Genomic DNA, 17,382 nt, shown 5'->3' on the forward strand with positions numbered 1-17,382 from the left:
TGCTGCAGGTTACATGGGCTTTTAGTTCCAGAAACATAAATTTCTGAGAGAAGGGAGGTTCAGAGATGCCATGATGGGAGGCAAGGTCCTGGGGTCAGCTCTCCAGCAAGGTCTGCAAAGTGCCCGGTGGCTGTCAAGCAGCTACGGGGCTGTGACTGCGGCTGACCACATCAATAGATTGCACCTCCCTGTAATATGTGACTACGTTCATCTGTTGTCTTAACCTCTTCTCTCTCATCGTATGTTTTGGACTCACCCCCCTCACCACCAATTCATTGGACCTAGGCAAAAGCCTGCTGCTTTCAGCAAGGCTGTGTGTGGGCACAGTGGAAAAGTCACTCGTGTAGGCTGCAAGATCGAAGCTGAAGGCTGCAGGCTTCTGCAGCCAGAATGATCTTTTTATTACATTGTGTATAATGCCCACTGTAAGGAGGTTTGACTATGGCCTACGGACGTGAGACACCACTGTCAAATTAATATGAATGGAAAACGACAAGCATGCTAGAGCAATGGAAACAAAAAAATATCACAATTATCAGAAAAATATTTGTGATCACAAAAGACTATTTTGCTCGAACTCGCCAGTCTTCCCTTTGGCAAGCCCTACAAGAAATGAGAAGATGAGAGAGAGGAAAGAAGAGAGAAAAAAATACAGGGAGAGGCGGCAGCGGGGGGAGAGAGAGACTGAGACAGAGTGGATACTTTTAACTTGTCACAGTACAACACTAGCTTTTAATTAATACAGGCTATGTACAACTTTGAAGACTGTTGGTCGTGCAGTATTTTACGATAAATACATTTTATGGGATTTTGTTTTTAAAGAGGATTTTGTAAAATAACCTAGCCCAATAAATGATTTACCAGCTGCAATAAAAGATCAAGGAAATTGCTCAGATTGCATCTTGGAGCATCTAAAACTCTGAAGTTTATGGAGATCTAAGCTACCCCCAGATCTACAGTTCCATTAAAATTTTTTGTAGTAGCTAATTATCTTGCATTGCATTTTTTAAAAGGTAGCAATCCTAGCAGAGAGGAAGGTCTGGAAACAGACAAAGAGGAGTTGATGCCCTTTGATGGAGAAAGTAGGAGAAAAGGAAAGAAGAGACAGACAGAAGTGAGTAACAACTGAAACAACATGCTGGTATGGTAACAAATGGAACTAACAACTCATAAGGTATCGGATATTCCTTCAATCACAAAGGGAAACTAAATTAACTCTAAGTTAAAAAAAAATATATATATATTATTAAGGACACATTCTTTACATGGCACGCAAAGTGTAATATTTATATTACTTGACCAAGAGTGAAGTAATTTGTTTTCCTATTTTTTTCTTTCTGTTAAAGATGACATTTTACCACAAGTAAAGCAGAAGGCAAAGAAATGCTCTGTAAATTCTCTTTTGTTCTAACCTCATTGGATTTTCACATAATAAGTAGGTAAATAAAGCCAGCGCTGGTCCTTATTTCAAACAGGATAACAGAGACAGTAAATAGAATGGTATATTGAAATGATAAAATACTAGCCTCGGCTGTCTTCACAGAAGGACAGGCAGCACAATCACCATGAAGCATGCCTTGTAGCCTTTGTTTCGTACCAAGGACATACAGTTCATGCCCTGTAACTTACTGTGCTCAGACATACCTCTGCCTCCCCAGGGAACCCCAGCAAAGCCAGTGTCCCTGCAGACATGGGGCTCCAAAGTCAACTGGGCTTCCTAAGAAAGGACAAAGACGGGAAAACTAAAAGCAAAAGGAAGAAAGAACCATCATATTTTCTTGGACCCCAAATCAGACAGCGAGGTGCCTGCCAACTTAGACAAATGCCTATTCCCTCTGCTCCTCTGGGCACCCTGTGCAATCGCAGAGGCCATGGGCTTCAAAGCCTGGGGCCAGGCTGCCTCAGGGACAGTGACCAGAAACCAGTATGTGGTCCAGGAGTGCTTCAGTGCTAAGGAAGGATGGACTTGGGCCCCTTTCCCAACACTTTCAAGCTGAACAACTTTGAAAAGAACAAAGGATCAGTGCTGCTGACTTTAAACATTAATTGTATCACTGTAACTCTGCAAGACATGGAAGAGAGATGGTGAAGTTCACCGCCACAGAAAGCAAGCACCTTGAGATAAAAAGGGTCGATGATAATTTGATTAATTTAATTTGGAAATTGAGGTAGGTAAAATAAAACAGTAGGAGCCAGCAAGGATATTTGGATGAACACTGTTACTCTAAAATCTATTCTTAAATTATGGCCAGGATGGGGGAGTCCTTAATTGTCCAAAATAACCACCATTAATTCAGCAGAATTATAGCAGTCTAATTATATGATTGTGTGTTATTTTTCCACTTGATTTCTGCCTCCTGCAATACTCAGGGCTGACCACGTCTAGGGCTCAGTTCAGATTGCTATAGTGAAAATGTACTTTGTGTCTGTAGGGTCTTTACCTAACTTTCTGCCAAACTTTAAAGGCACTAAGTGAATGTGGCAAGTGAGAGCAGGGAACAACAGGACTAGTGATGTTGAAGGCTACTTGGCTTGCCTGATTAGATAAATACTGCTTTCAAATGTTTTGACAGGGAAGTCATTTAAAACTAAATTTTCACAGACATCCACCCTATTCTGATGCTCATTTTCTGGATGCTTTATTTGAAAGTCTAGAGACTGATTTGCAGAGGACCGTAGGTGCCAGAGATGTACATTACAGCTGGGTTTTGAACATTGAAAACACAATACAGAGCTATGTGAAAGAGTATCAGACCATTTCATTTAGTGAAGGACTGGGTCTTCATTGTTTTCTACTAATTACTGTCCAAGTTTTGCGATTACCTTGAAGATGAAATCTGGGAAAAATAATTATAAGTGAAAAGATTTCATTTTGATGCAGTCTTTTTAATTCCACTTTAATTTATCTTTTCATTTTAAATCATTCCCCATATGTGTATTTTATAACAAGAAAAGTAATAATATTTAAAGTAACATCCAAGAAAGGTAGTGTATTGCTCTTAAAATGCTGAAAAGATTTTGCTAGAAATCCTCTTTCATTTCTTCCCGACACAGCTTCTCAAAGCAAATCAGCAATGTCAGAATTCCATTCTCAGACAAAAAATTCTTCCAAATTTTTTCTAATCAACTTCAATCATAGATAATACTAAGGAGTCAAAGAAAATCCAAGTCTTTGGTCACTTATAAGTGCTAGAAATATCTTACCTCATATCCCTATCTGTGAAGGTGAAATAACACTCCTTCCTTATTTCACAATGATTTTGCGAAGAAAAAATAACTCTTACTTGTAAAGTTCTATTGAGAAGGAAAGTAAGAGGAAATCACTAATTCTGAATTCCAGGCAGGGTCTGCATGTTTTAAATAAGACCAGGGGCTACACTGACAAAAAAGCAGAAAATAAAGTACTTAATATTTACACAAATAAATAGTACACATACAGAAAAATGACCTCTGTGGAAAAATAGCATATGATGTCATAATCATAACATGCGTGCACAAAAGGGACAAACTGACACCGCTTAGGCAATTGTCAACCTATGTGTTGGACTTTGCAGCCTAATAACATTCAGCTGAATGTAGATACTTCTATAATACAAGAAAAACAAGGCATACTTTTGGGTTGTGAAACTATTTGATGCTGAGATTACTTACCACACAGAAAAAGTATATTTCTCTAACTCCTCCAAGTAAAAATTACTCTCTGCAGATGCTTTCCCTTCTTCTGGGCTTGCATTGTTCCCAGGACCTGATTTTTCTTGATAACATTGGTCAGGTGGGTTATTCCAGTTGATCTTTAAATGAAAAGAAAAAAAAAAGTTAGAATAGTAAGGTAATTAGCTGGGAACAGCTAGCAAAGTAAGAGCTGCCAGTTTCACCCTGTTTTGAACTTCTAGCTCTGTTTTACTCCTCACTCTAAAACAAACCTGGAAAACAGCAGTGGCAAAGCTGGCTCAAAACACTTAATTGGAATGGAATGGAATGGAATGGAATGGAATGGAATGGAATGGAATGGAATAGACTAGACTATTTCAGTTGGAAGGGACCTACAATGATCATCTAGTCCAACTGCCTGACCAATTCAGGGCTGACCAAGCTAAAGCATGTTAAATGCCTTTTAAACACTGACAGGTATGGGGCATCAACCACCTTTCTAGGAAGCCTGTTCCAGTGTTTGAGCACCCTCCCAGTAAAGAGATGTTTCCTCATGTCAAGTCTGAACCTCCCCCGAGCTTTGAGCCATTCCCACGCATCCTGGCACTGGATCCCAAAGTCCTTAGCTGCTCCTCACAGGACATTCCTTCCAGGCCTGTCACCAGCTTTGTTGCCCTCCTCTGGATGTGTTCAAGGACCTTCACATCCTTCTTAAATTGTGAGGCCCAGAATGGCACACACAATATTGTTCAGTGAATTGATTTATGTTCTTATAAGGCTGTAGTTTGACAAACCCTCTGAAGGAGGTGTAAGCTCATGCTGACACCAGAAGTCATCCAGTCTTCTTCTACCTGCTCGCTTTTTCCTGTGTTGCACACTGCACTCCGTCAGCACAAAAATTTGGACATCCACATAGTAAAACATATGGAGGGAGCTGATCTGGGAAGGGAATTAATGCTGTTTGGCCTCTTTCTTTTCTTTTCCTTTTATTAACTGGGTTATCTCTCAGCTGGACCCATTCTGATCCAGGCCACCCTGCATGGGTGCCAGCACAAGGGAGCAGAGGGACAGTACTGCATCTTTCAGTGCTGGTGCCAGTTTATGCTGATTTAAACTAATCCTTGAGCTACAAAGTACAGAAACCCAATTTGTGCTCATCGGTGGAATAACATTTTTGCACACACAGGGCCTGATTCGGCACTGGCATTGCCTCTCTCTGGAGTGACCAGGTTTCTTGCATGCTCAGTGTTATTGCCCCTGGACACAGAGCCAAACATCACTTCCACCAAGAGACACAATGAGGTCATAACTTACCAAACAGACATCTGCAGGTGACTTCATGAAGCTATCTATTAATAGCTTCCTAGGCACAATACCAAACTCTGTAAAGGGTTTGTTAACACTTGGTGAATGAGCCCAGAGAGAGCAAAGGGATGGAAGTTAAAACCAGTTATATTTGAACTAGAGACAGGACTCCCTTTTTGTTTTTTCTTTTAGACAGTTAGATGGAAAGTATACTGTTTAGAGGTAACCACAAAAGGAAATTTTTGTTCTCCATCCCTTGATGCTGATTTTATGGAGCAAGTGGTTGAAATTTTCTAGCGTATATTAGAAGCTAACCTAAATGATTTAAAGTCTTTTTTGACTTTCACATTTATGAAACCGTAACGAACAAAACATCCAAGTTTACTCTGTAGATCTCAAAAAAATCTCAGTTTCCAGGGAACACAGCATTGGCAGTAGATGTAGTCACATCACTGTATACTTTACTAATTATGAAAACTAGAAAGATTTTTTTTCTTTTTTTTTCAAACTCGGTAAACCATTTTGCTCTAAAAGGCAAATTTGTGTTCTGAAGCTTCGATTACATAGACCTCATCCGCATTTTGAATTTTAACTTAAGGCTCGTGAACATAACAGGCAGAGGTTTATATCCATACCTACATAATGCTAAATATGGTTATCAGTAAACATGATACAATCGTATCTTCAGTGGTCATTGGAAAAGCTGCCACAAGCAATGGAATATATTACCAAAAAGTGATTCTATGTAAACATGAATAGTTAAGGCACAGCAGAAGTGGGTAGCGTGCTCAAAGCTCTTTTCAAATACTAAGATCAGGCAGCTACAGATAGCATTGCATTTCACCTAGCCACATGACTGCCCAACTTAATTCTCTAGAAAAAGTCAAGGTTTTAGAGTAGGTAGTGTGTGCAAAGTACCTTGCTTGCACTGACGTTGTCTCCATGAAACTATCCCTGTGCAAAGTAGATATAAAAACATTATTTAAGACATAAATCCCAAAGGTGTTAAAGAGTATTATGAGTGAATTTCTCCAAGACTGTGTTTGATCTTGTCTGAAGTATGAAAGCAGAAGCTCAGTCATCTGCATGAGGATGGGATTACAGCCACAAAATATATTTTACTTCTCCCAGAAGTCAGTGACCAGGAGCATTGTGTCCTTCATAGCCACAATGCAATATCTTGAATACATGCAATGGTGTGCACACTCATTGCAACAAAAACTAAGTTGTCACTAATGCCCATCACTCAGAAGATACTCGGTGGGAGACTATTTGTGACTCCTTAGCATAGATGAATTTGGGGGCAGGGAGGCAAAACAATAACATCTTTGGTTTTGATAGTATATCCTATGTTCCTCAAAAAGGTGAAGTCAGACACAAAGGTCTTTCTATTTGCTTTAGTTACAAAAAAACAAATTAAAAAAATCTATTTACTACAAGAAAAGGGACAGCTGAGGAGAACAAGCCACTACATGAACTTCTATCTTCAGCTTTAAGTCTGTTCTTTACATTAGTCTGAAATTGTTTCCAACATATGATTGTTAGGTAAAATTATTTTAGAAGATGGTTTCAGTTCCAGAGATACAAGTAGGCCCAAATGACATAACTCAGAACAAGTGTCTAAATCTTGAACGTGCTAAAACAAGGATCTTTCTGAACATTAGGGTTCACTCATGCCATTAAAAAAGAGGGGCTCTTACAACCTTTGAAAGGAGATTTCACATGCTCACGTTTCTTTTGTGCAGAAGTATTCTCATAAGAGGCTCAGTTCAGAAATCTATTTAACCATCTCGATAACCATAAGCTTGTGAGTCATTTCACTGAGTCCAAAGGGACTAGACAGTGCTGAATTACCCATGGGCTTACGCACCTTACTGAAACCAGGTCACTTTAATGTGGCTTTGAGAGCCACCCACAACTGAGGTTCCTATAAGAGCGTGGCACTTCGTTCAAAGGCAATGTGCTATTATGGGATTGTAGGAAATGAATTTCACTCTGCCACTCCCATGGGCTGGGTTGCTGTGCCCATTACACCCACTCCATCAATCCTTAAATCGGTCTTCCTATAGAAAAAGGCTACACACACACATGCACACATCAGTCTGCAGTTATGTTTATATATAACTCTGGTTTCTCCAAGTTATCCTTACCTCCCTAAAGAATCATAGAATCGTAAAGGTTGGAAAAGACCCTTAAGATCATCGAGTCCAACCGTTAACCTATCACTGCCAAGTTCATCTATACCAAGAAACAAATCACTTGAAAACTTATTCATTTAAAATTGAGGGAATTTCCAGTTGACCAATCTGGGTTTGCTCATAGATATTTACATGTAGATCATCACGCTACTAAAGTCAAAATTGCGATAATAATTCCCAGCTATTGAGTATTTGTGCCACAGTACATGTACTGGTATAAACACATAGTACACAAGTTTGTGAGTACTCCAGGTACCGTGATGACTTTTTTCCATGGGCAATTAAAAGCATTAAAAACATTTCAGAGTACATCTAGAACAGAGTGAGGCAAATTGCCAGAAAGATTAATTTGAATATTCATGTTTGCAGTTATAGTTCACTGAAGCCATGCTGATCTAAGGAGGGCAGTGGAGGAACACTTACAGAGAAAAATTGCAACCTTCATTGGAAAATATCTAATTTAAAACAGATAATGCAGGTAGAAGCAATTCTCAGGAATACAGAATCTTCTTTGTGACTTAGTTCTCAGGATTTACATTAAATTTGAAACTTCCAGTAGTATCTCACCCAGAAAGTGTTGTCATGATGCAGATGTGATTTCACGGTAACTTGTACTGATGACAAAATATTTGTTCACAAATTAATTATGTCCTTGACCAAGATACTACAAATAAGGATACTAAAAGTATCTGATGTTGGGGATCTTCTGCAGAAGGACATGAGAGCTTGAAAGTTATAGATGCATAAGAAATCTATCTTGTGTTTAAACATTACTGAAATAAAATCATCCTGCAGCACAGCCTTGATAAAGCTGCTGTTATCTGATTACTGGATGGTCTTTCCTACTACTCCTTTGAAATCCCTTTGCTGGAGAGATTATCTCCCTACAGATCTATGCAGGAGACAGCAATACTCCCACTAGCTACAACAAAATTCACAGTGATAGTTTAAAGAAACACAACAGCAACAACAAGAAGCAAGCCCACAAATCATTCCTAAATGGCACTAGTAGAAGCTCCAATGGCTTCACTGTGTGCTTTAAGTGAGATGGTGACATTCAGACCAAGACCAGTCAGTACCGTGTGATGTCCTCCTTGGCCGACCTTCGGTTGAAACAAGACGCAGTGCTCATCTGCATTGCCACAGCAATCTTGGTAAAAATCATCCTCTGTAAGAAAAAAAAAAAAGTACTTTTATATTGGTGCATAAGACAAAGCTCTGGAAAGGAAAGACCTGGGTTTTGTTCCCTCTCCCACCACGATCCTTCATGACTCCACGCAGGTCATTTTTTCCCCTCCATCCTACTTATAAATAGGTGGTTAGTTCTCTCCTACCTTCCGGAAGTGTTAGGATGATAAATGCAGAGAAGACTCCAGATACTGTGGTGCTGGAAATAACAATTGTATAGCTATGAAGCAGGGCAAAAAAGTAGAAATAAATAAATAACAGACATGACAAGAACGACAGTGAAGGATATTTTAAACACCTCAGGATGTATTCTTTGGAAAAGAGAAGGAAGTTCATTTTCTTGTATGGATGTGGTTGTGGATCGAGAATGAGGCACAGGGATCGAAAGTACTCAAGTAGTGTGTCCCTCAAACTTCTGAAAAGCAGTGACCTGTAGAGTGAACAAAAATGTACTCCTACATTGTAGGAAGCAGTGGTGCGAAGGAAATAAAGGTCTGTATTACACTTCTTAATGTACGGCACATGAAGGATAAGCCAAAAATATACATAATGATTATTTCACGTTTTTTTTTCAGTTAATTCCACTTCCCCTCGGTAAAAGACAGTCATCTTTCTGTTTCTTACTTTCTATACGTATACACACATATAGGTGTATATATGCTGAGCATTCATAGTGGATGAGGTATTTACAGGTATTTATGTCATTGGGGGTGAAAGGTCTGCTGAAATCAGTGAAATTGCATAAAATACAGCTGCTGGGTATGTCACGTGTGTGCACACATGCAGTATAAACAGTTCAAATTGTCTCCACATATTCCATATATGTGATATACATATGATCCCATAAACACATATTAAAATATAAACATACCTTGGTAAAGATGGTTACTGTGGTTTTCTTTGTTGTTCAGTTGTTTTGGTTTGGTTTTTTTTTTTTTAATTTTGGCTCACTGAAATGGGTTTCCAAATAGCTTTGCTAAAATAATGAAGACTTTGAGAATGTTTTTGGAGACAAATGAACAAAGCAGTAATTACCTTGGCCAGAAAAACAGCACAATAAAAAGAATAAAGAAAACAATAATATTTTACACTTAAGAAATAGGAGGGAGAAGGAACTCAAGTTTGTTATTTAATCATGACACGCTCTTTTTACAGTTTATTTGTAAGGCTCTGAATACTCTTTTCTTTCTATACCAGTGAGCTCATTACTTTAATTCCTCATAGATTTTTCTGAACAATTTTTGCTAAGTAAAAACACAATGTAATTCTTCAACGGCTGTAACAGTAAGAAGCTGCTCAAATTAAAGATCAATAAAAAGTACAGAAAAAAACTGTATGAAAATAAATAAATAAAGGAGAAGATGGCAAATGCTTGCAATTAGACAGGATGAAAAATCTAAAAAGAAATTAAATTTAGTTGTAATACATTTCCCACTCTTTTCTTCATGAAAATTACTACTGAAGTGGTTTTTTTTCTGTAATTTAAATGTTAAGCTGCCAGATGTGTGTCTCATGCTTGAAGAGTTGAAGCTTTGCATTATTTAGCATATTAAGATTCACAGAATTTAAAAAAGGGCTCCTTTATTGCCTGGAGGTTCTAATTAAGTAAACCTTAGCCTGGTACATTTAAAACTTGCAATACAAGAGATTTTGCTTCCTTTTTTTTCTCTGCAGCCAAGTCTCATCAATATAATAAATATGGAAAATACTTAAGATGATATAATTTTTCTTTGGCTTGAGGAATTAAACCTATCTATTATTTTAAGAAGTTTTTAATAGAGGCCAGCAATCAGAAAGACATTTAAAGACTCCAGTCTACTTTTTAATCATAGGAGTTGCTCTTAGTGGGGGGAAACGTGTCTTATAAAACTGAGCTATGTAGAAACTGTTTCTTCTACATGCACAAAACAAAGCAGTTCTGAGAAAGAAACAAGAATCACACAGCTTTTTAATATTAAATTGCATTTTACTTTTTTATAACTTGTTATAATTGACCACAGAAAACTAATAAAGCATTAATTAGCTGCACTATCAGCAATTTGTTCATTGAAGGAGTTCGGATGGCTGTATCAGAAACTGTAATAACACAGAAATTCCTTTGACATACAGTACCCATAAATCATACCTTAAATACAGTTATTTTTGCCATTTTAAAAAATGTCAAAGGTGTCAACTTTGTCCAGATATAGCACTAAGCAGTGACTATTTTAGTAAATTGACTCAAGATACATTTTGTTCCCTGACAGGGGAACATAATACCATTCATGATAAAAAAGAACAATTTGAGGAGGAGAAAATACCACCAAGTAAAAATGATCAACAACAGGTATCATAGCTATGATAAAGGTACAATGGCAGGTGTAAACCCTCTGTTAATAGGTTTATTTGGAAGTCAACAAACATATGCATAAAAGCAGGAAAACGTGATTACACCAGGGCCTGGAAAAGACAATAAAATTCTTAATCCAATGTTATAAATCTGTGATCAGGTGTTAATAAGTCCAGCAGAATAGTTTTAATGCTGTACGTTTGTGTAAGACAAACAGGAAAAAACGGGTGGCATTTTTTCCCACTGTTATGGAATGGGCACGATAAGAGGAATGTCTGGATTTGGGAAAGTAGGGTGAAATGAAGTTTGTTTCCAGACCTGGACAATGCTGAGAGCAGTCTTATTTCTTGGTGATATTAAGTCCCAACAAAACAGTATAGATGCTACACAGCTGACACTTGATATGGCATACAAAGAAAGTGTCACCTCTACCAAGTCCCTAAGTTCAGCTGGCACCTACATTTTTAAAACAGGATGGAAAGAGGTTGGAAACTAGTTAGGGCTACTCCAGTACCTTTCCCAGCATCAGCCTTCTTGGGGTAATAGCTGAGAGTAGCAGCATGACCTTTAATAATGGAGGGTGTCTTACTGCTTCTTAATCCTTGTAGAGTATAATGTAACCTTTTTTATCCTCTACGTTCACTCTGCAAGTTATCATCTTTGGTTATGTCTTCTGTAAAAAGTACCGTTGTGCAACAAGGAGTGGATCTGTAGAATGAAACCAGCGATTCAGAGGACACAACTAAACACTGGGGACCCCACTGTGTGTTGAAGAGTTTGTGTCAGACTAGCTCTAGTCTGGTCCTGGGAATTGTTAGTCCTTTAATACATGATACACACACCTAAAGTGCATCCTATTGCTTAGCTTCACCCTAAAGGAGTGCAGTGCTTGTCCTCCAAAATCACTCTGCAATGCAAACCATAGAGCAGCAACTGGGGCAGGGCATTCACTTCAAAAGCGCTAAACACTACTGTAGATACATACTTTGTGAACTGGGATTAGAGAGGGGTGGGAAACAGATTCTCTGCAATGTGAAACTTTCAGAGGCTGCATATAGAGCTGATACTGTGAAATTTTGATGTATTCGGGGGGGGGAAGAAAAATTTTAAAAGATTTTTTTTTAAATATGGATGAAAAGAAACATCATGGCTAGGAAATTATTTTACACTGGCTTGGTGGGAAACACTTCTGACTTATGTGGAGGCAAAGTAGAGAAGGATGAAGTGCACTCCCTTCTGATGGCTGCAACCTCTCTTTCAGCCAGGAAGAAAGGATTTTAGAGTGGTGCCATCCAGGAGTGGGGCAGCAGATAACAAAGAAATCACCAGCTCGGTGAAATTACAGCAGGGAAACAGAAAATGACACGAAAATCCTATCTGGACTCCCTCCCTAGTAATACCCCGGCCTGTGGGAAATCAAACAGTGCAGTGAGAGTCGGAAAAGAGTTTGGATTACATGGATTGCACAACTGTAAGTGGGAGCTGAATTTGATCCTATCTCCAAGAATCAACCCAATCCTTTATACGGTCCTCCTCAGAGGAGGAAAAGGCCAGCAGAGAAAGTTCAGCTGTCTGAGGCTCTACCTGTAGAAAAAATGAAGGGCAAGCAATCTTCATTTAAAAACATCACTTTGCTCCCTTTAAAATGGCACCCATGAGAAACTACCAATGAGAACAGCTTTGGGTTTTTTGGTTTAGGTAATTATTTTTGCATCTGTGTACAACTGTTACGTAGAAGCAAACAGCATATCAGAAGGAGAAAAACCTCATTGCAGTATAATGAGAAATATTGCAAAGAAGGCTCACTGGTTTTCATGACATTGTTTCAGAAGTGGCTGTGAGCATAAACATAATCCTCTCAACAAAACCATTTCTCACCTACGCAAGCATATTTTAACAAATGAAAAACTTTTCCTCCAAAGTAGTGATAAAATCAGAATGAAACTGTCTCTGTGTTTGATATTTTGATACAGAAGGAACACCTTAATATGTTCTGAATAAATTTCTGAGTGTTATATGCTAGCGTACTAACTCCTCCGTTAGCCTGATACCATCTTTTCTCAGGTGCTATTCTGAAGCTTTGTTCAGACAGAAATGTTTTTGATGTCACGAAAGGACACAATTCACTTCCCAAGATTTTTCCACAGATGAGGAGAGGGTTTTGAATGGAGGATCTTAAATATGATCAATATTTAATATTCAATTATCAATATTCAGTTTATTTTACAAGACGGACATTGAGCGAAAGAATCCTTCTGAGCTGGTAGGTTTGAAAATCAGGAGCTAAAAATTTGTCCTGAGTGTGCCATAGAAAGGTGACAGAGCAGAGGGTTGAAGGAACAACAGAAGTGGTATCAAACCCCAAAAATGGGCAGAATGCAAGCTGCTTGTAACAGGCTGACTAACAAATATTTATGAGAAATATTTTACATGTTTGCAGGGTTTTTACTGTGATACGTGCATACCTGGGGGCTTTGAAAAAAGAAATCAGGCTTCATATGAGAGAAAGGCTGGGGAGCAGCTGCCTGCTGGGGTGAGAGTTGGTGGGGAGGAAAATGCAGGCACTGTTGAAACTCCAAATTAAATATCAGATACAATATAAATCCTAGTTTATACATGGTTCTGCAGAAATTATCTGGAGATTTCAAAATGAAGCTTTTTTCCCTCCCTAGTTCTGAGTGCAGATATTGAGTTTAGTGGTTACATTACTGACAGTATTCCACCAGAGAAAATCTGTGCTTTAGTGACGTGTGTTTTGAAACCAAAATTTTGCATTAAATTACCATGTAATAGATTTAGCAAGTACCAGAAATTGAGCTCATGAAGAAAAACTTCTGTTGTCTTGTGGATAAAGATAAGCAAAAACATTTTTCACCTAATTCAAATCCATGGATGCTTTTGGAGGTCTGTTTGTAGTTCACGTAGACTCCCTATTATACAAGATCCGTTTTTTAAATCCTCAGTAGATTACAGAATCCTCAGTAGATTATAGTATTATCTCTTAGAGTATACCGAGTCAGATCCTCTGATGATGCAAAACAATGCCCTTTAAATCTTACCATACTTTGATAAAATTTGTAGTAATTGAGTACTTTTCAAAATCAGGCCAATTCTGTAACTGCATTGTTTCAGGGTATTTGTAAGAGACCCTCTTGAATTGAAAATGTGGGCTCTAAAATGCTTTGTTTGGCATTGGATCTCTGCCAAACTCCACATAACTAATTTGAATAAAAATTCAACATGGTAGTTTTAGACCTAGATAAGCATTAGTGATGGGGATAGGGGGAAGAGAGGAGAAGAAATAGCTGTCTACCTGCACAACTAATAATTGGAGTTTGAGACATATATTCTAGAGTTGGAAACATTGGCAAGGAAAAGAAATCAGCAAAGAGTTTAAAAATCAGCCAAAAGCATATGTCAAATACCATTAAACAGTATTTAAAACAACTTTTGTTCATGCAGGTTACTCAAGTTTTAAATACTACGAGTATCCTAAGCTGCTGTGCACAGCTAGTGTTGGGCAAACGAATTAAATGAATTTCAGAGTAGATTCCACCAACATCAAAGTTGGAAAAAAATTTCTAACCTGGGGCTGTGATTACACTCTTGGAAGGGCCAACATCTAGAAAGGACGTGCTAATGAAGTGTTGGTCTTATTAGGAGGTGTATTGAGAAACCTTGAAAGATTGGAAATTTGTATTGCTTTTTTCTGTAACATGCTTAACCTTTTATCACCAACACCATTTAACAAAAATTGACACCAGCTCTGTATTCTACTTCTTACGCATCTATGATGGTCAACATCAATACTCAGTGTTTATGAATCCTGACTAAGCAATGCCATACTATCTTCTACCTCTATTTGTGACCACTTAACATGAGATATTCAACAAATGTACCTATAATAGCAGATGCATAGTCCTAGCCTTCTTGGGCAGTCAACAGAGAAGGACAGCTCCAAAGAAATGGGTTTTGAACTACGTTTCATGGGTTGCTGTAAAAGGAAAGCTGGCATGTCAGTTGGCTTCAAATCAGCATCAAAAATTCTACTGCATAATTTTGGGGAACCCACAGACATGAAGACGACTACAAACTACAGTTTACACAGATAAGAGGTAGCTATTAGCTCTCTCTTACCTATTATTTTTCAGTTCAATATCTAAACATGACTTATTATAGTCTCCTGGTACAGAAGGAGAGTCACTCCCTTCAAAAGAAGGGATTAATTTATTTTTACTTGCACTTTCAGCCCTCTCTCCGCACCAAAGGGCATAAGAATCATCCTTTCCCTAAAACGAAAGCTGACCTTTGCCTTGTTTGTGATGGCTAGGAGAGTCACAAGTGCTGGGGATGGCTGTAGATCTCAGGTTAGCTCCAGATGCCCTCTCCGCTACCTCAGCTACTCAATTTACCTATTTATCCTAACCATCTGTACCATGACCAGGAGGGCTGGCTGGCACATGGGGCACGTGCGCGGGTGCTAGCACGAAGGGGAGCGCCGACAGCAGCCATTTCTGTGCCTGCACAGCCATTTTCCTATCACAGGACAGAGAGCACAATTCACTACCTAGATTAAGTGGGAATGGCTGTCTATAATCTTGGTACCATCAGATCCCTGTCCTGTAGTACATCTGTCTCCGGCCATCATGGTGCTGAGTTTAGAATAGGACGCAGTGGTTATGTTACTCAGTTCTCAGTCACGTATGTTTTGCCTGGGATTTAAAAAAAACCCAACCAACCAAACAAACAAAAAAACCCCCACACACCCCCAAAAAACAGCACAAATTGTAAGGCTTTGCCTTCAAAAGAAACCCCACATCTCAGAAGCAAATGCTATCTGACGTTAATACGAGACAGGCACTCTTACGTAATTTAGCTCAGCACAATTAACAAAGGATATTGCTATTAACCTGCTGTAAGAAGAAAAAATACTTCCCAAGCACCTAACAGCAACATGTTGTGAATCCATGGATATAAATGACCAAATAAAATGAAAGGATGTAAAAATGTCACGGAAACACCAGCCGTAATCTAGTGTTGTCAGTGCACTCCACACACACCTTGTAATTACTACCACATTTGGCCTACTAATACGTTTTAGACAGAGGAGCCCACTGCTTCTGTACATTTTTCACCTAAGCTGCTTTTGATCCCTCACAATTGATTTAAACTTTTCCATTGCTTCCTTTACCTAGTGAAATAATGATGAAATAATATTGGAGAGCGAGGGGGAAGGGAGATGAGGGTATTTACACACACGCAAAGCAGATCTATTTGCAAACTTTCAATAAATTAAATAACACAATAAAAGTCCTAACCTGCTGGAAGCATTTTAAGCTCTTCTCTTTTCCTCCCAGCTTCTTCTGACACACACGCTTCTCCTCCTTTCGCAGTATTAAACTGCTTTTCCACTTCCTTTACAACAGTGGGAATACTTCCCTTGTGGGTGTCAGGATCTTTCGGGGAGGTCAGAGGTTGCCCTGCAGAGGAAATGACAAGCTGTGAAATGTAAAAGAACAATTCCTTCCACATGTTTCCTTGCTCCAGGAGCAGTAAGGGGTTGTCGGCTAGCATCACAACGGGATGGGCCAGGCCTTTGCCTAGCAGTCTTGTCAAAACTAATTTACAATTAAAGACCTGCGCAACCGTTTAAAGCTTTATAACTCCGGCAGGGTTTCAAGGACTGCCAAAGCCAAGTGGTACAAACCAACCTTATTTTTAACAGCCAGGCAGGCAGACAGAATGAAGACAGACTGGAAAATGCTCTTACATTTTACAGTAACCAGATAAATTGTATATCTAAAAATGATCCTTCGGTATAATATTTATTTCTGTTATAAGCTCATAGTTTGCGAACTGAAAAAATTTCAGCTGCTCTAACTTTTCTTCTGCTTGATGCACGGGCACATGAGCCACATGCACTGCTGTTAGACAGCAAACCTTGTAGGGGAGGGAAAAATAAAGTTTAGGGGCAAAAAAGCGCTATTTGTTCATTGGAAGAAAATAAGTGTCCTTAAAACCATACTCAAACAGCTAATCTGCTTTTTTATTTACACTCCCAAAGTATACTACAGCAGGGGGAATAATGGACAAGCAGACTTTCTGGAAAGATGATGCTACAAACACATAGAAAATATGCATGTAGGCGTTTAGTCCAAAGACAGCTGAGGTAGTAGGAGTCTTTCTACATGTCAAATCTACCTGTCAAAGCAGTAACAACAAACATCTCTGCTAGTCCAGGTACTGGGAGCAGCGTAGTCATGCTAACACAACACTGTACCCAGGCTAATATAGCCTGTGCCACACCTCTACTACAGCAAGATCATCCTGCTGCTGGGACAAAACTAGCCTGGCTACCTTTGAACACTTTCCTTGAAAATCTTGGCTGATAATGCCTCTCCTCCGACACAGCCAGGCTAAGCAAATCTCCCATCTTGATTGCACACTGTAGTGCTTGGGCTAACTTCTGCTTAAAAAGATGTACAATCGGTCATGACTATTTAAGTATGTGATTTCTGCTGTAATTTGACCAAAAACTGCACACAACTGGCTATAAAAAAAATTATTGTTTCAGTATCTTAATCCTCCTCAGCCACTCTTCCCCGTTCCCCCTTGTAAGCACTCTTTTTAGATCTTGAGTGCTAGAACAGTGCTGACCATAACTTTAGGACTTCAAACTGGCCAATATTAAAGAGGCGTGAGTAAGTCACT

At 38.9% G+C, this 17,382-nt stretch overlaps 1 protein-coding gene across 1 annotated transcript in view; it reads right to left on the minus strand.

Moving 5' to 3' along the window:
- LOC104021898 (uncharacterized) overlaps positions 1-17,382 on the minus strand; it is a 124,149-nt gene that overhangs the window by 85,275 nt on the left and 21,492 nt on the right. Inside the window, exons 6-10 of the mRNA XM_087748580.1 lie at positions 15,990-16,151; positions 14,809-14,878; positions 8,489-8,562; positions 8,234-8,322; positions 3,652-3,791 (exon numbers count right to left, since the gene is read on the minus strand). Of these exons, the coding sequence (XP_087604706.1) occupies positions 3,652-3,791; positions 8,234-8,322; positions 8,489-8,562; positions 14,809-14,878; positions 15,990-16,151 (535 nt within the window). The remainder of the gene's footprint in view (positions 1-3,651; positions 3,792-8,233; positions 8,323-8,488; positions 8,563-14,808; positions 14,879-15,989; positions 16,152-17,382) is intronic.

The sequence above is a fragment of the Nipponia nippon genome, unplaced genomic scaffold, assembly GCF_047370975.1.
Source record: "Nipponia nippon isolate SJK-2023a ecotype South Korea unplaced genomic scaffold, ASM4737097v1 scaffold_1, whole genome shotgun sequence".
NCBI classification, from domain to species: domain Eukaryota; kingdom Metazoa; phylum Chordata; class Aves; order Pelecaniformes; family Threskiornithidae; genus Nipponia; species Nipponia nippon.